The sequence below is a fragment of the Halichoerus grypus genome, chromosome 5, assembly GCF_964656455.1.
Source record: "Halichoerus grypus chromosome 5, mHalGry1.hap1.1, whole genome shotgun sequence".
In the NCBI taxonomy this organism is placed as follows: domain Eukaryota; kingdom Metazoa; phylum Chordata; class Mammalia; order Carnivora; family Phocidae; genus Halichoerus; species Halichoerus grypus.
Window position 1 is genome coordinate 96958957 of NC_135716.1, and position 19087 is coordinate 96978043.

General features: G+C 52.4%; 1 protein-coding gene across 1 annotated transcript; it reads right to left on the minus strand.

Moving 5' to 3' along the window:
* Window positions 1-752: 752 nt before the first annotated feature.
* Window positions 753-18368, minus strand: STRIP1 (striatin interacting protein 1). The gene is made up of 21 exons (XM_036076428.1): window positions 18147-18368; window positions 15693-15762; window positions 14866-14940; window positions 14320-14454; window positions 14101-14221; window positions 13756-13824; window positions 12712-12818; window positions 12474-12601; window positions 11187-11369; window positions 10599-10816; window positions 9324-9389; window positions 9137-9200; window positions 7776-7847; window positions 7230-7304; window positions 6954-7051; window positions 5603-5729; window positions 5308-5408; window positions 4504-4570; window positions 3863-3967; window positions 3072-3276; window positions 753-1714 (listed from the first exon to the last, which is right to left on the minus strand). The coding sequence occupies exons 1-21, from the start codon at window positions 18324-18326 to the stop codon at window positions 1467-1469; spliced, it is 2514 nt and encodes an 837-aa protein (XP_035932321.1). The 5' UTR covers window positions 18327-18368; the 3' UTR covers window positions 753-1466.
* Between the last annotated feature and the right edge of the window lie 719 nt (window positions 18369-19087).

Below are 19087 nucleotides of genomic sequence, written 5' to 3' on the forward strand. Positions count from 1 at the left end.
GAGATTTTCCCCAGAGTACATTTCCTTTGTAAGCCAAGACCCCTCAGAGACTTCAGACCTCATACACATGGCCTACAGGTAAGATAAGGGACCTTCAAGTAATTCTGAAAAGAGAACAGTCCTATCATATCACCCGCATCAGAAACAGCGCCTCCAAGATGGAAGTAGGTGAAAGCAGATGTGTCCAGGGATCTGAGGGCCAGGTGCAGGATCCACGAGACCTCAAACTGACACCTACCACAGAGAGTTTCCTTGCCTCTTCTCCAGCAACGTGGGCTCCCCCAACACACTCCTTCCCACCGTGAAGCTGACCGCTGCCCCAGGCTCTGGGCACAGAGGTTTCCTCTTAGTCCCAACCACCTACCCTTGCTAGGCCTATAGCAGCCAACCCCCCTCTCTGACCCAGCCCCTCCCTCCCTAGCACTGAAATTGGTTTGGTGGGGGCCAACTCCGGAGTGTGATCCAGAGATGCCTGGGGCTTCTACTGCAATTACATCAAACCCAAGGGTACAGGACAACTTGTCACCCCAGCAGCCCGGAGCCCTGGAGCTGGGCTGAAGTGATTCCAGATTGATGTGGGGAAAAAACACTCTGGATAAGTGCCAACTCCCCATTTCTCCCCCTCAGGTGGAAAAGGCAGGCAGCCTGGCAGGGAACAAGTGGGTGACCCATCAATGCTGGCAGGAAAAGCCACTTTCTAGACCTGAGGAGATATTCAGGGGCCGTATTTCCTGCAGACACGGCAATGGGGATTGGTTTTGCTTCCTTTTAATGTAAACAGAATACACAAACACGTTAAAAACCCCAACATGACACAAGAGAATACACAGAGATTTATATATAGGTATTTACAGACCCTCGCAAACCAAGAGGAAAAATGGCACCTCTGGTTAAGGGAAGCTTCTCTTCCTACCCCCTAACCCTGCCCAAAATCAAAGCACTGAGGCAGCTGTAGGAGCCTCTGCAATTGCTTCTGGATGAAACTTAGCAGGAGGCTGGAATGACATCAGAAACCTTCAAAGCAAAACCAAAGATTCCGACTTTCTGGCCCTGACCCTCCTCCTTGGCAGGCTGACATGCCAAGGATTTGTGTGTCTTGGGAAGAGTCAGCACGACCCCTGCAATTCAGATGCAAGAGCTTCCCAGCCCACCCCAGCTTTTCCCAGCCTTGGCCTGAATGAGAAATGAGCTGCAACCAACCATGTCCAAGAGAAGAGGGTGGGGAGGAGTGAAGGAAGAGAGGACCCCAAGCAGAGAGCAGACTGCACTCGGAGCAGAACGCTGGGAATCAACGAGGGGCCTAATCTGGCCTCCCCTCCGGCAGCCCAGCTCGGCCTAGGGAGGGCACGGTGGGGCTGTGCTGCCACCTGGAGGGAGGTGGGAGCACTGCAGCCACGGACCAGGACAGCCCCTGGGGCACCTCCAGGTCAGCCCTTCTTTCCTTGTCAGTCCCCTGCCCAGAAGCCTCACTGCAGCAGCTCCTCCCAAGAAATGGGCTTGGAGAAGACCTCCCTTTCTAACCAGAGGTCATAGTTCATCTGGAAGTCCTCAGGGAGGTCCACCCGCTGGCCCAGGACACTTTGCAGGCAGTTGTCCACAGGCAGGAAGTCTGGGTTGCTGTGGGCCCGGTCGTACCGCCGGGCGTTGAAGCGTTCGATATTGGCACGGAGGGCACATTCCTCTGCCTGGAAGTCCCAAGGCCGGGCATCAAGATCTGGGACAAAGCGGGAAGACATGTTTAGGAGCCGAGCCCTCATGGCAGCTCCCCTCTGGGTTCACCGAAGCTCAGGGCCAGGCTGACCCTGGCTCAAAATGCTGTCAGCCCCAAGCAGGAGACCTCCAATCCCCATCCTCAGGAAGACTGACAGGACTTTTTACTTCGATACAAAGGAAAATCAGGTGAAAAGAGAGAGGCCAGATCCACAGAGAAAGAGGCCACACTGCAGTTTGCAGGGGGGGGGACCCAGCCAGGGAGAGCCACAGGAATGACACGCTTCTCTGAAGTCACATTCTCCCTGGCTCTCTGGGATGGATGGCAGGAAGCCGCAGAGCCCCTCATTTGCTCATTCTCTCAGTGCCCTGGCCACTCCGGCTCCACACAAATTCACAGGGCACTGGGGTGCTGATGTGGTTATTTGGCCGTGCGGCCGCAGGCAAAAAACCAGAATGGCGTGGCAGCGTGTTCGGGAAAGCCCAGGAAGAGCCCACTTTGCCTGGAGGCCGAGGCAGCCGCCCAGACGGGAAGAACACACGCGGATACCAAACAGTCACAGGTACGAGGGAGGCGCCCTGCCAGGAGCAAGAAACATGGGGGACAACGCGGCTAATGGGCCAAGATCCCTGCGTGTGATGGAGGCTGAGCTGAAGAGAAGCTGTATCGGATTACGCAGGAGGGGAAGGGACACTGGGCCAGCCTCACATGCCTTGCTTAAGAGTTTGGCTCAAATTCTAAGGGAAATCAGAAGCTAATGAAGGATTTTCCTCAGGGAGTTAGCACCACAGGATCTGCTTTTCAAAAAGATCACTGCGGGGACACCTGGGTGGCTCAGTCGGTTAAGTGCCTTCGGCCCGGGTCATGATCCCAGGGTCCTGGGATCGAGTCCCACATCGGGCTCCTTGCTCAGCAGGGAGCCTGCTTCTCCCTCTCCCCCTGCTCTGCCTGCCGCTCCCCCAGCTTGTGCTCTCTGACAAATAAATAAAATCTTAAAAAAAAAAATTTTTTAATAAATTAAAATTTTTTAAAAAGATCACTGGGGCTCAGTTTGAGGCACTGACAGAGGGGAAGAAAAGGGGGCCAAGGAAGCCATCAGGGTCTGTGAGAATTTCAGTGATCAGAACCGAGGCAGTGGCAGTAGGGAGAGAAAAGATGGGCAACTGTCTTGTGACAGTTTCTGGAAAAGGAACACCTTCCAGGGGACAGAGGAATGGGGGGTGATCACGTGCGCCAATCCCAGGCAGTTTCTCAAAGTCGTTCTTGGAGCTCCTATCCGGATGCTAGAGAAGCAGGAACTGGACTCCGTGGGTTCCTCGGAGAGAAAGGCGCCCCCCTCAGCTTCGCGCCAGAGCCTTACCATTGCCATATGCCCAGTCGTCGTTCAGCCGATGCCGCACCTTCTGGTAGATGGCAGACATGGTCTTCATGTTGCTCTTCCGCCACTGCCGTCCCAGGTACTTGGTCTGCACCTTGAGCAGCTTCAGCACGTACAGCTGCATCATGGCCTGCTTCACCTTCAGGGCCCGCTTCAGGATGGGGGCCGACTTGAACACCACCAGCATCTGGAAGGGCCACGAGAGGGCCGGATCGAGGGCGGAGATCAACACCTGCACGACCACCTTGCTGCTTACCCCTTCTGGGGTTACAGGCAGGGGAACCAACCATCTCCATGGCCCCAGACTGAGGGGCTTCCCGGGACGTGGACTCCCACCACTAAAATCGTGGGTCATCGTGAAATCTGAGGGAAGCCGTGAACTCGCTCACCGGGAACGTTCCTATGCGCATGTATGTAAAATTTCCGAGGATCCACGGACCTCCCCACCCCAAAGGCATCCTCAGACTCAGGGTTAAGGGAGACTCCCAGAATCCTGCTTGTGTTACCACTGGATATTAAGAGGATACAGAAAAATCCCTTCTGTAAGTGTCCAGTGGCTTCAAGGCATGACTGAGCCTCTTCTAGCTTCCAGTTCAACTCAGCGAGGAACCAGGAATGAGCCGTTAAATGCAAGGACGTGGCAACAGTGAGTCGGGTGAGAAGGGGGTAGGGGCAGCAGCAAGCCTGTCCTGGGGACACCCTGGGAGGGGACACGGGGTGTGGCCCTCTGTCTCGACTTCCAAGTTGTGTGCCCGCTGACTGCACTAGCTCACCATGGTCCTCGAATGCTTCCATTTTGTCAGCTTGTTCAAGATCCGAAGCAAATTGATACAGGAAAAGAGGTTCCTCCAGCAGAACTGGTTATTGTCACCTGCCTCCTGCAGGGAGAACCCGGGAACAGTTATAACCCTCACGGCTGCAGCGTGCTCAGCAGTGTCCACGGCCCACACGCCTCTCTCGGAACTGCCGGGCCTTCCGCTCCTCAGCCCAGGAGGACTTCCATCCCAGAGCTTGGCAGGGGAAAGGGAGCTCCCTAGAATTTTTCTGCAGGAAACGTGGAGCATGATTTTGGGGACTGTGCCCTTAGCCCCCACAGCTGGGGCATCCGCACCCAGCTCCCTCAGAGCTGTGCCCCACGGAGATCCAGTGTGGGAGAGCAAAGCCACCCGACCAGGTGAGCCCTGGGTCACCAGCCCCTGAAGACCACGCTCCTGATGAACCACTCCCTATATCCACATCTTTCCCCTCGGCAAGCTCCCTCCTCTGGCCCTTCTATGCCATTTCGGTGCTTTAAAAGCCAGTCCTCAACAGTGACCTCCCATGTGAACACCTCTATCCCTGTGTCAGGGGAGGCAGGCCGTCCACCACCACCCCTCAGCCAAAGGAGTGGCCGGGGAAGCATACAGCCACTCACCAGACTCTCAGCGGTCAGCTCCGGCAGCTCGTGCACCACGCAGTGGGGGTAATCCAGGACAGAAATGCTGCGGAGAGCAAGAGAAGCTGGGCGCCCACCCTGAGCAAAGGCTGCGGGCTGGTGAAACAGCTGCGACAGGGCTGGCTCCCGGCCTTCCTCCCTCACTTGGGAGTGGAAGCAGGACTCTGCCTTGTGTGCACCCCCCTCGCCCCCCCAGCTACAGGAGATGAAATCCCTGCTACCAGAGAACTTGTAGGGTCCCTCTATGGCCAGAGACCATCCCGCCATCTTGTAAGGTCCGGAAACCCTGCCTTCCCCACAGCAACGAGCCTGGGGCCAGGGGGAAGATTTCTCAAGGCAATTAATGTACGCCAAGCCCCTAGTGGGGACAGTGTCTGGCCGAGAGCTCACGCTGCGGTGCACCATCAAACACAGCGGGCCCAGGCGAGGGGGGCAGGGGTAAGAGCAGATAGGGCCTTACAGTGCACATGGCGGAGGCCCTCAGAGAGCAGGAGGCCTGGCCAGTCTCCTCAGAACACCACCAAACGGTGAGGCCAGTACTGGAGCCCTGGATGAGAACCCTCCCACGTGGGCACAGACTGAGTCACCTGTGTCACTAGAGTGGCTACACTCAGACTCGACACACTGGCATTCTCCACAGCAGGGACCGTGTCTCGTTCCTCTCTGTGTCCTGAGGCCTGGCAGAGCGCTGGCTTGTAGGGGCTGAACGGGCTCAGGAGAGGCCAGCCAGGAGCCCTGCCATCTGGCCATACCCACCCCTTCCTGCTCCCTCATCCTTATCACCTGTTCTTGGCGGTGATGTAAGACATGATGTTTTGATTGAAGAACTTTAGGATCAAAGGGATGCAGTTGGCAAACACCAGGTGCTGGGCCATGTATTCAAACTGGAACAAACAGAAAAGAATAAGCATGCCCTTTAGGACCTCACCCTCTTTCCTCCAATGATAAAAGGGCTTGGTCAGAGGACTGTGTCTTAAAACATTCATGCAGAGCTCAAGGGGGTTTGAAGGTCAAGGCCTCGGTTCTTCACTGTCTAAGGCCCTGGCCCAGTGAACGGGAAGGAAGGCCCTGCAGGTACCTGGTAGACGTGGTTCAACTTAAAATGCTTGAGCAGCAACAGCAGGACAGCAGAGATGGCCTTAACAATGACCTCTTTGTGGCGGTTCACATCCACCCCCAGCTTCATGCTCTGCAACACTGTGGTGCTGGAAACACAATTCCCCGGGTGAGCCACCAGTGTGTACAGCACAGCCGTTCCTGGTGCTCACAGGAGAGATGGGATTCCTGAGCCTTCCCTGGGCAGAGGGCCCCGCTTCACCCCCCACCCCCACGGACATCTCAGAGATCAGGCCTGGGGCTCCTTCCGCCCGCCTCGCAGGCAATCCAGCTCAGCACAATGTATTTCTTGTGAGGCCCCTAACACATTCTTAGCCTGCTTCCCTGATCTCTCACAAAATGAACTTCTCCTTTTCAAGTTCTTCCTAAGCTTTTGCTACCATATGAACTTGGGTCCCTCAAAGTGTATTCTGTGGAATACCAGTACATTGAGACGTTTCATACTATGGAGAAAAAAGGGCTTTGGAAGTCAGATAAATTGAAAAAGCACTGAGTTAAATCGGTTTCTTAATTCAGGGCTTCTCACTGTAAATCTCTGTAAGAGGAAATTTAGTATTTGACTTGGGAACCCTTCTTCCAAGGATCATCATGATGGCCTAGTGTTCTCGGACACTCCCTTTGGTATTAGCCAATCCCTGCCTCCTCCCTCACCTGGCTATCACTGCCAGACTCAGACCCGGGTGGTACTGGCAGGCAGGCGGGAGGTCAGATCAAGGCCCAGGTCCTTCTCAAAGCAGAAAATGAGCTCCGTCTGTACTCTCATATCAAAGCAAGGTCAGTGCCACAGGGAAAAACAACCCCTAAGGATTTCACTAGCGCCCTGAGATACCCAAAAATATTCTGCATGCCAAATCACCAGTGAAGAGGAAAGAATCCACACCCAGCTCAGGTTCAGCTGTTGGCTGGTAAAGTGTCCAGAAGTTAAACCTACACCTCCTGGATGTCCTGATCACACAGCTTTCGAGGGAAGGTTTCGGGAAATGTCTAACACCACCTGATTCATTTTACAGAGGAGGAAACGACTTTTCCCCAGGTTCACTCAGTGGCAGACTTTTCCCAAGTTCACTCAGCGGCAGAATCCATACCAGAATCCAGGCCCACCACACTAAGCCACTTCCCCAACCGGTAAAACTAAACATTTAATCTGATACAGTTCCTTTCTTCTGAGCCAGGAATACCCTAAACTTAACCTACAGAGAAACTGAGCCAAAGAGAGAAACAACCTAGCAAGACTGGGACCGAGAGGAAAACACTTCCCTTTCCCCTCTACCCTGCGGCCTCTGACCTGCTCCATTCACGGGGACACTACTCACGGCATCTCCTCAGGCAGGACATCTGCTAGGATGTTGATTGAGTCCGTTTTGGCCTTTGAGGTGGGGGCTGCGGCCAGCAGGATCTTCAGCAGTGCGATCTGGGGAGAAGCAGAGCTGAGCCCTGAGAGGCAGACCTTCCGGAGGAGCTCAGGTGGGTGGCAGGAGGGGCTGAAGGACACTGGCAGGGCGTGCTCTCAAGGCCAGTGTACTGGGAACGGTCCCAGACCCAGAGTACTCCTGAGGAGGAGGCAACACCCCAAAAGCAGGAGCACTCACCATGTACTGAGGTAGGCTGGGAAGCAAGCCTTGGTAGAGGGTTTCTGCAGGTACTTGCTCGACTTCCTCTTCTCCCTTTCAACACAATAGGTACAAATACAAACCCCTGTCCCGACTGGTCTCCTGAGCCAGCTCGCTAGGTGGCTAGAGGAGCATCTGTAAGTACCGATGTAAATAACGACAGCAAACCTTGAATAATACAACGTGTGAGGCACTTGACCTGTAGTAACTCAGTTAATCCATACTACAACTCTGTGAAGAAGGTACTATTATTATTCCCATTCTACAGGTGAGAAAACTAAAGCACAGCGAGAGCCAGTAACTTGCCTAAGTGGCCACCTACTGAGTGGTGGAGCCGGGAGTCAGGGGCAGGTGATAGGCTCAGAGTCTGCGCTCTGGACCCCCACACAGACACACGCCACCCCTGCAGTGGGAGCGGGACTGGGAGCTTTGAGGGCAGGGCCTGGGGCAGCTTTGCGGTCTGGGCCCAGCGCAGTGCCTGGGAACGGCTGGGGGTCCGGTGGCTAGAGAAGGCCTCAGACTCACCCCCGAGAGAGGAGAGCGAAGGTACTCCTCCTCCATCTGTGCCTGGACCTCTGCAATCGACGTGTACTTGTGCTGGAGAGAGAGCAGAGAAACACCTCTCATTCTCTGGCCGAAGCCCCACACCCTGGCAAAGACCCCACTTGATTTTCTTCAGACACAATCTCCTCAAAGAGGGCTAAGTCACCACAAAGATCCCTAACTTAAATCCTGAAATATTTTTCTAAGTGGGCACATATTTCTTTTTTTTTCTTTTTTAATTTTTTCTAAAGATTTTATTCATTCACTTGAGATAAAGTGAGCATGAGCCAGGGGCGCGGGGGAGGGGGCAGAGGGAGAGGGAGCAGACTCCCCACTGAGCAGGGAACACAACGCACAACCCGATCCCAGGACCCTGGGATCATGACCTAAGCCCGAGGCAGACACTTAACCAACTGAGCCACCCCAGTGCCCCAGTGGGCATATATTTCTTAAACCCAGTCTAAAAAGCACACGATAGATTAGAAAAAAAAAACAAAGGAAAGGGTCTTTTCAGATAACCATAGAGACGGGAAAACTATTAGAGGGAGGGTCAAGGATTCAGAAATGCCTAGCAGCACAGGGCCCACCTAACTCACTTATACTACAAATCTCAAAAATAGATTTCAAAAACATATCAAAATTTCCACTTCTGACATCTTGTCAGGGGAGACACCTCTTCCCCACTCTTGATGTTTCCTCCCACATGGAGGGATATGCACGTGTAAAAAACCTCCACTCTCCCCTGCCCCTTTCCACACACCCACTCCTCCCTTCGCCGACTAGTGAGTATCGGGGAGGAACAGGACTTTCTGAGCCCAACCACCTTCTCTTTTCGCTTTAGAAAAAAGAAAAGCCTATGTTCTTTTCTGCTCCTCAACCAGGCTTAGCAGGGTTCCAGCACTGCCTGACCCTGGGTAGATGAGTCCACCTAATTCTGGAAGTAAAGCATTAGGGTGCATATCATTGCTGTGTTCTTATGCCTCATTGTCCAGTCACTCTATCAGCAATAAAGCTGATTTGATTACCATCTGCCTACTCCTCTATCTCAACTGTCTTAGAACTTGGACTTGGAAAAGGGAGAGTTATTTATCAGGCCCTTTAAAACTCCACCTATCAAGTACTATCTTTAATAAACTCTCAGTTAAGTCCCCAACAAAAACTCAGCTAAAATAAATAGAACTTACAAAGAGCTGTATTAAAGGGTATCGCCATGGTCCACCTATGCCTCCACCCCAGGTTCCTGCAGGCAGACAACAGTCTTCAAAAGGTTTCTCCCAACAGACTGCTCTCACTTTACTCACTTGGGACCAAAGTAGGTCAAAAGCTCATCCAAAGCCACCTACCTGTTTCAGAGTCTTGATGCTTTCGTGGATTGGCCTGGGCAGCCCCACCACTGTGTTCGTGTCACTGGAGAATAAAGAAAACCCTGTGTTAAGCCTAGACAGCAATTCGCCTCAATCCCTAAACACCAAAGGCCAGGAGAATGAACTCCCATTACCTTTCTTCAAAAGGATGTCAGATCACACTCACCTGCCTAGAGTGTAACCTATAAACTTGCTGCGGCTGGACTCCAGGAACATCTCAATGTCTTTCTCTCTGTCAAAGAGAAAGAACGAGGTTTTTATTAAATGTTATTTCAAGGTGTCATGGTCAATAAAACATAGAATGCCCAGAAACTGTGAGGCCAAAAAAAAGGTCTCCCACCATTGTTTTTCTTTTTAGGTTAAAAAAAAAAAAAAAGGAAAGATAAACAGAAAAAATGAACAAATGAACTAAAATCTTCAGACTATTTTAACATCCTTTATAATATTGTTGGATCAATAACCTGAAACTATGTGTAACTAGTTTACCTGTAAAATTAAGGTGCTACCTCAAACTGAAAAGCATACTTTATTCAGCTAACAAGTCTGTTTTCAAAAGAATTTCTCAAATATTTAAAGTTACTACAACAATTAGACCTATCAACTACAGATATTTTCATGTGTGTCCTGGGTCCGTTTTCAACAACTGGCACACCCTGCATGAGGACTAGTTCTGTACTGCCGTCACAGATCACTGAAAACTGGGGTTTCAGATCGAGAAACTGACTTCTGTATCCTTTCACGTGTCCACCTGTTTCTTAAGTTGGTGCCTTTTTTTTTTTTTTTTAAAGATTTTATTTATCCATCTGAGAGAGAGAGGAAGCGAGAGAGCACGAGCAGAGGGAGGGGCAGAGGGAGAGAGAGAAGCAGGCTTCCCGCTGAGCAGGGAGCCTGATGCAGGACTCGATCCAGGACCCTGAGATCATGACCTGAGCCGAAGGCAGACCCTTAACCGGCTGAGCCACCCAGGCTCCCCTAATTGGTGCCTTTTCAAACAGATATCATTTCTATATATCCAGGTACCTTCCCACCCATTGATTCATGCACACATATCTCAAACAACTTAATTATGATTCTAAAAACTCTTCCTTAATCTTTAATTTTTCTGTTAAAAACCACATACAACTCCACCATGAGTGGAGATGGGTTCAGTTAAATGTCCTGGTTTTCATTTTTCCCTATTCCCCCTTCATGATAGTACAGCTAACCAAGAGTTAACTCATTATTACTGACTCAAGAGCCATACATGGGTCTCTCTGAGCAAGTCCAGCACCCTGAGACCTCTGGGCCAACAGAGGGTACTTTAAGAGAGCTCCATCCCAGAGCCAAAGTCAGCCTGGCCCCACAGAGAACCTCCTGTGGTGACTCAGACCAGGTGCCAGGCCTGGGGGTGGGAGGCCTCTGGTTTCAGGAGCCAGAAGCGTGCCAGGAGTCTGAGCCTCACCTGACCTTGGGAGCCCACGGAAGCCCTTTGGGGCAGGTGAGCCTGTCAGTCTGAGGGTGCTGTAATGGGGGAGGCATCACTTCATCCCGCTCAAGGGGGAATGTCTCCCCCTCCAGACTGTTGTCATCATCATTCTCCTCTTCCTCTTCTCGAGAGTCATCAGCTTTGTAGGGATCCCGCTCGTTGAAGGCATCCAAGTTGTCCTGTTTTATCAGCGCCTGAAAATGGGTAAGGGAAATCAGACAAGCGCCAACCGAGCAACCATAAAGGGCAAGGAGGCTAGAGAGGCTGTAACACAGAAAGGTGGTAGGCAGAGCCAAGGGCAGGGGAAAAACCTGAGAGGAAGTCAAGGCTGGGCCCAAAAGACAAAGCCTTTCTTGCCCCAGTGCCTCAAAAGTGCCATGTTGTGAGTACCCACGATAAGCTGGACCCTGGGCTAGAGACACAGTGTCCCTGGCCCAGAGGCCTTCATTTGGACTAGCTGGTCAGAGATGATTTCCAACAACCCTGCTCACCCAGGGATCATGCTGCCATGTGCCGTGCACCTTGAGACCCTCGGGACTCACAGGGGACATCCGTCACCCTCACCTTATGCTCCCGACGGCCCCGCTTCTGCTGCTGCTCAATCAGGTCCGAGGCAGATGCCGGCGGAGAGGCAGCCCTCATGTTGCGGATCACCTTGATGCTGTCCTCAGGCAGCGGGGGGAGGCCCAGGATGGTGCGCTTCTCAGCCTTCATGCTCTGTAGCTCCTCAAAGCCACCCAGTGTGCACTGCATCGTGGACAAGGGACGGGGCCGGGCTCAACACCTCCACGAGTGGGTCGCCGAGCCCTGTGTGACACCACAACCCGCACCAATCTCTGAACAAGGGATTGATCACATGAGGATCCAGTGACGCCAACGTGAGAGCAGAGAAAACAGACCAAGGGAAGGAGACATGCAGGCTGACTGAGCTAGTGGACATGCTTAACTCTGTATGTATGATATACTCTTGGTCGAGAAGGCAGACTGAAGAGCCTACCCCTTCAGGTTCCTAGACAAGTCTGTGAGACTCACATGCTCCAAAAGCTGTACATGCCAGTCTTTCAAATTGGGGATACACTTTTAGATACTCCAAAAAAAAAAAAGCTTCCTCTCAACATGCCCCTAGAAGCCAAAACCCCAGTGGTATTCAGCTTTTATCTCTGGCTTCAGTGAGGCTTTGTGAGGAACCAAGAGGATGTCTGACCAAAATAAAATGTGCACACCACTCTAAAGAGGGGCCAAACTCACTGAGCCTGGCTCCGCAGAGTTGGCCTGCTCTGCAAGGAGGACGTGAGCCCCGAGGGGACAAGGAATCCCGCCTACAGCTCCACTCTCTGCTGAGGTCACTCCTCCAAGTGGGAAGGGCGCTGGGCTTCGCTACTGACAATGGCCCCCGAGCCAAGGGTGCTAGCCAATCCTTCCCCAGCCAGAAACAGGCTCTACACCCTCCCCGGGGGAGACGGCACTAGCACAAGGCTCGCTCTTGCTTCCTTCAAGTGACCTCTGACTGAGGGGACCCAATTACACCAGCTCTACTTCTGCCTCCAGTGACTTCATATACTCCAGGTTCGGAAGCAGCCTGTCTGGGGAGAAGGCGTTTTATGACTAGAGAAGCAGCTTGCAGGAGTCGGGAGCCAACAGTCTATTCTGACCCAAGGGCCAAGTCCTCTTTGGCTATAGTGAGGCAAAACTGCTGTTTTGTTTTGTTTTAAACCAAAGTTTATAGGTTAGTTATATATTAAATTATATATAGTTTTTCACATAATTCAACATTTAAAAGGATATGCAGTGCAAAGTCTCTCTCCTGCCCTGATCCCTAGCAGCTGAGTTCCCCTTCAAGGAGGTGCTCACCAACACTGTCTTCCAGAGCAGCAAGAGAACTTTCTTCATGGGGAAGTGAGGGGCATGGCCGCTGCAAAATTTGGTCACCATCCCAAACAGCATGATGGCAAATGGTTCGTTGTTGTACAGGGGGGAACCTAGAGGTAACACAAAGGGATCAGGACCAGCAGGAACAAGTCCCTCCCCAAGGCCAGGAGCCTCAGCTCCCAGGCAGGGCCTCAAAACCCCAGGATCTGCAGGGCCCTACCCAGCTCAGCCCTGAAGGTCTGTCGCATGGTCCTCCACTCAGCCTTATCGCCCTCACACTCCTGGTGAACAGTCTCCACAATCAGGTACATGATGTTAAGCAGGACCCTGGGAACAAAAGCCAACTCATAATGGTGCAGAATGGGGAAGCAAGGGAGTGTCCTGGCTTCTCCACAGTCCAGCTAACAGGAGGAAAGCACGTGCACAAAGGCTAGTCGGTGGCAGAGGGCTGTGACGCAGAGAAAACTAAAAGTCCCACAGAGCGCCCCGTGGGGTGCCCTTTCTTGTCCTCTGCTATTAAGGGCATGACCAGATCTTACTCTGCTTTGCATTCCAGCATCGAGCTAAGTGCTTATCAAAGCAGGTGCTTCATCAATGGTTGAATGGATTAATATGAACAAGAATGGCCCAAAGCATTTCTGGCCCTAAGCTTCCTGGAGCAAGAGGAGCTCAGAGGTGGGAGTGAGCTGCGGAAGCAGGTTCCGGATCAGATGAAGCAGTGCAGGGTCAAAGCAAGAACAAGCAAGTGCCACCGTAATGGAGCGAAAATCGGGAGCCAGCAGGCAGCGCCCAGGGACCCGACCGCAGTGGGGAACGCCACGAACGCCCGGTCTGAAAACTCCCAAACTCACAGAGACAGATGCTAAGCCTCACAAAAATGGGATCTCACTGTTCAGCAGTTGCTATTACTTCCTGTGAGGCCACAGAATATCATGAAGGAGATAGGGGTCAAGCTGTGCACCCGAAGGTGGAGCCAAGGAGCCACGTCCTGTGTTTCCCCAAGCACAAAGTATCGCCAGCAGCAGTGTGGGCAGGAGGCCACATGTCACTGTGGCTCTATCAAGTGGCTCACCCTAGATTTCCTGTGGGTGGGGTCTCAGCCCGGAGCCCCACCGAGGGAGAGCCCCCTGCGGGGCCGACTCAGGGCAGATGGAGATCGGCATGCGCAGAAGGCGCGCACACACAGCGAGGGCCCCCGAAGACGCCCTCCCGCTCCCGGCTCTGATCTCATTCTCAGGAAGCCCAGGCTTGCTGCCTGCCTCACCTCAGGTCTGTGCTGTCGGCCAGGGAGATGGCCGGCTTCCTCACCGCGCTGCTGCACGCTGCACTGTTGCTGCAGGAGAGATTTGGGAGTCAGGCCTTCCCCCAGGAAGGAAGATGAGGAGTTGCCCTAACAAGGGCCGCCCAGTGGGGGGACTGAAACGCTATGATGAGTGCTTCGACCGCCCGAGAGGCCACAGTTCAACCTGAGTGGTCAGAATAGAGCCTGGGACCACACCGTCAGCCCCAGTTGGCCCATTCACCCTTCTCAAAACCACTGAGTTCTGCCAGCTCTGTGGCCTCACCCCCTGCCTCCCCTTCCCTACTCCAGCTCCTCAGAACAACTCACTCTATCTCCATGTTCAGAAGCTCCACCAACGCATTGAACGTGCCCACCTCCAGGAGCAGAAAGATGTTGTAGCGCATCCAGGACTGCACGTCTGCCTCCGAGCTGCACTCTCCAAAGGTGCCTGCAAACACAGGGCACAGCTCACGGAGTCCCTCCCGCTATCGGGCTGGACAACGTCACCGACGGTGGCGTCAGAGGGCCTGGGGGCCGGCTCAATACCTTGGGCGACGTAGAGAATTGCTCGAGCCACCTTGAGTCTTTTCTCCCTGGCAGTGACTTCCAGGCCATCCAGGAGCCTCATGGCATGGGTACGGTGCTGGTTGGTATCCAGCTCGGTCCATTTCTTATCTGTTACTGCAGGGCAAGAGACCAGTTACACCTGAGCCCAGAAAAATCCTCACAATGGAATGAACACAATGTTAACTCACCAAATTCAAGACTGCCACAAGACCAGAAAACTCAGAAAGAAAAGTTACTCTCTAGGTCACGCTGCTGCTCTACGAATTTCCAGACTGAAACACTGCTATTTTTGGTGCAATTTTAATCACAGAAAGCTTTTCCCCCCAGTACTCACACTCTGAAAAGCCACCACCAGAGCACCAGCAAGCCCCCCCTAAAGGTCACATGCGGCCTGGAGCAGTCATGGTTCGGCAGGTTTCTCAGGCCAGGCCAGGACGACTCAAGGCACTCGGGTGACCAAGAGAAGCCCTGCAGCTGTCATGGCACAGGGTCAAAGGAACCAAGAAGTGCGGAGAATCATCTCACCGTGGATCCGGAAGTCCTCCTCAAAGCATTTTCGATTCATCAGGAATTCTGGCCCTTCTGTGTAGCTGTAAAGCTCTATCAAGAACAAAGGCTCATCAGCTCCATGTCCACGTGCCATAGCAGGTCTCGTACGCAGCAGAGAATATAAGGCATTTGCCTCTAGGCCCCACTCTGTCCCCGAGTCACAGTGACTCCTGGACTATCCAGTTACTAAGGGGATCTTAGTGCTCCGACGTGCATAATGGAGAGAGTGCTGACTCCCCTTGCAGCAGATAATCAGAATGCCCGTTACACATAAATCCAGGCATTTCCAGTCCGGTGCACATCAATCCCACCATGCCACACGAGGTGGACTGCCACCATGGACATGTGTCTCTCAAGTGGCCATGACCTCCTAACTAGGACCTGCACTGTGGAGGCCTGAGAAGCAGCTCAGGCTAGCCTCACATGACACGTGAGTGGCAGCGGCAGACGTGCACAGATGCAGGCATGACCTACTGCTCTAGGAGAGACCACTGTCGCGCGGATAGCGTATGGCCAAGGAGCGTCACTGTCTGCGACTGGGCCACCGCCGACTGAGCTGACCACACAGCAGAGGTGCTTCACCAAAGTAAAGGAAAAGCCAAAGGTATGAGATACACAAAGCTTCAATCCCATAATTAACATGTTTATATACACATGTTTATACGAATGCTATATATGTATATATATCATTACTAGCTAACCAAAGGAAAAAATGAACTCCAAAATGACATTGCCTCTTAATTTTATTAAAGACCAATACAGAAAACAAACACCTCCAAATAGTAAGAAGGTCTGTGCTTTACCCGCGAGCTCTGCAGCCCACTTGTCTGTGTCAGCATATTCAAACTCGAGATCTGGCGACTCGGAATAGCCCTGCGGAGAAAAGCAGGCAGTAATGCCAAAGACCACTGTGAGTGCTTTCCAGAGGAAGAAATACATACGCGTCCAGAGACGCCGCTGTGTTACAAGACACCATTGCCTCCCCTTTCTGAGGTTTTATCACTTTTTGTCTCCGGGGCTAGCTCAGGTTTCCCTATTAAGCCCTTGTAGAGCACCTTCCACTTTCCATTAAGAGCACAACTTCTCATTATGTACCAGCATGGGTATGTGTTTCCTGTCTGCCTCTCCATGAGACTGCAAGTTCCTTGAGAAGGAGAACTTTGTCCACTCTGCTCACCAGTAACTTCACAATGCCCAGCATGCTACCTCGCCTGAATGAATGAATGAAGAGTTTATAGTCAAATAAACGCTTGTTAGATAAATGAACACAGAGCTTCTATGTATTCTGCGCAGTGAATGACCCGTTCCACATGGTGCTGAGATGCCGGAAGCCTCACTTCTTTCTGGCTAGTAGTAGGCCATCAACAGTTCAGGACAATATGAGTACTGACATTCTCAGCTTTCCTGCCCTTCTCTCAAATTTCAGTGAGAACTGACAGAGAAGGCGGCAGCCTAACAGAATGGTCTCCCTCCCACACACAGGAAAGAATGTGACAAAGAGAATCTTTTCACTGCTGGGGATAGGTGATCACCGAGAACACACCATCTTGAGAGCCTTGTGCCGGGAAGAGAGAAGAGGTGATGAAGTAGGTAAGGTCCTCAGGCTTAATTACAAGCTACTTGGGAAGACAAAGACCAGCCACAAAATGACATAACAAACCCACAGACACTGAAAAACATGAAGAACTCTACACTGTCAGAGGCAACAGAGTGTGTATACTTTCATAAGTTACTGAGGTTCAGTTCATTTATGGAATGGGGATGACGAAAATCTATCTTGAAGGTTTTTAAGGACTAATCAGAATTATGTAGTGCAAAGGGGGCTCTCATCAAGAGACGGCTCCCAAGCATTGCTCAAGCTCCTAGCCTACTGATTCCAGCTAGTCCCCAAAGAGCTGAGTGCAGCACCGGCATCTCTAAGAAAATAAACTGAAACAGATCTCTCAGCTTAAATGTGTTCACTGGCTGGCCTTCCACATGTTGTATCTATATGGAAATTAAACGGTAGAAGGAGAAATTTAAATGGCATCAAAGGGTATTTATTTGCTCTTTCAAGGCTACCTAGGAAAATTTTAAACTGTTTTTAAACTGTAACTCCTCTCCTGATGAAGGCGGGTTCACCCCCACCACTTTCATAATCCTTCATCACCCCACCAGGCAAAGGCTCCTAAAAAGTCAGTTTCATTGCTTTTTCAAATAATTCACCTTAAGCTCAGAGTACCTCTATTTTGGACTTGCCAAATTTTGACAGTTTTACCACAGCTTTGCACTTGCCAACAAAATACAAAAGCTTGAGAGGAAATGATTTCACATATCAGCCTTTGGTATGACCTGGTATACTGCGTCTGGACAAGGAGGAATTCCCTCTCATTAATAAGCGCCTCACTGCTGATCAGCCTCTGAGTTATCGCTGGTGAAGGAGACCTCACAGTAAATACTCTGGGAACGTACTGATTAAGAAGCCCTAAAATGCTGCGACGTGTGTGTCTTCATTCATGAAAACTACATCGGGAGGGAGTGGGAGGAATTCTTTAACTCGGGGTGAGGTGACTAGTCAGCTTCAGACAACCGGAGGAACAGCCCACTAGCAAGAAAGGGAATGTTGAGCCCTACTGCTTGATTACAGTGTGTATTTGTGATCGTTAACAGTTCGGCATCGGGCGCACTAGGCACTGTCAAACTACGGCCTGGACCTGTAAATAGCTAAGGTCAGACTGAATAGGGAATGGTACTCCCCCCTACTCTCAAAATCTCCGGGCGCGTAGTACTATTAGCGATAATTAGCTCCGTCCGGCTTCCAGCTCCCTTCCCTGCCCACACACGCAGCCCACCGCACGCTGCGGAGCCCACAGGACAAGCCCACAGAGATGATTAGGGGTCGGAGTGCAGCCGCCCGCCCCCTGGAGCGCACGCAGACCACTGACTCCTCACCCCCGAACTGGGGCCGGGAGCGGCTTCCCCAGGGGCTGGGGCCTGGAGGCCGCACCCTCAGCCCCGGCCCCAGAGAAGCAAACGAGGAGTCGCCGGCCCCGGGAGGTTCTGGCAAACAGCGAGCTCGGGATGGGACCCCGGCTTCACGCCCCTGGCACCGGGGCTGCCAGCCTTGCTTCCTGCTCCTTTCGCTGTAAAATGACAACTCTCCCACCGGGCCCTTTCCAACCCTCCGGGAAGCCCAGCTGGAACCCGAAAGCGGCCCCGAGCCCGGGTCTCCCGCGGCCACCCGCCCGGTGCTATACGCGCCCACCGAAGCTCCTGACCTCCGAGTCTTTGCGCTGGTTGCGGTTGAACTCCCGGGCTTTGCCCCCGGGCAGGAGGCCCCCGCCGGCCCGCGGGGCTCCGGGTGGAGGCTGCGCGGTTGCCGGTGGCGGAGGTGGTGGCGGCTGGGGCTGTTTGTTGTTCATGATCAGTGGGCCGGGGCCGCCGGCTGCCGGCTCCATCTTGGCTGCTCCACACCCCCGGCTCAATTCACGGACTGTAGCCGTGATGCAACTCTCGCGTGATTTCCTCCAGGAACGCTCCCTGGTCGCCATATTAGGTGTGGCGGCAAGTGCTGGAAGCCATCTTGGCTGCCCAACACCTCGCGAGATTGCCTCGGCCAGGACTCCTACCTTTCTCTGTCCTCTTGGTTTTCGCCCCTTTTCAGTACTTGTTTAGGTGCAGTTTTATCTGTGAGTACTCCCATAGCTCCTTAAGTCGGTTTAGTTGCGCCCACCTCGCTTTAACATAGCTTTGCACTTGTCACTGTTATAGCTCTGTTCAAAGCTTAGGGGATATAACAGTGAACAAAATGGACACGATCCCAGTCTTCACGGAGTTTACACTCACCTGGGGGAGATATGCTAAACAAATGAATAAATCAATAAAATAATTAGTGTTGTGACAAGCATGCATTCATCATTCATTCAACAAACAATAAACGTCTCTGTGCTTCCAGGCGGTGCGATAGAATGGGGCACACATCAAGTTCCTGCGCTAATGGTACCTGACATAGTAGCGAGTAGGACAGAGACACAATGAACGATGAGCACGCAAATACGATATTAGAGAAAGAAGTGCTGAGAAGAAACAAAAGGAAGTGTAAGGGATTAGGAAGTGGCAGTGGTGATGGGACGCGTGGCTATGTTAGGTCGGACGTCCAGGTGAGGCAGGCCTGAGAGTACGATTTAAAAAAAAAAAAAATGAGCTCTGAAGAAGTGAG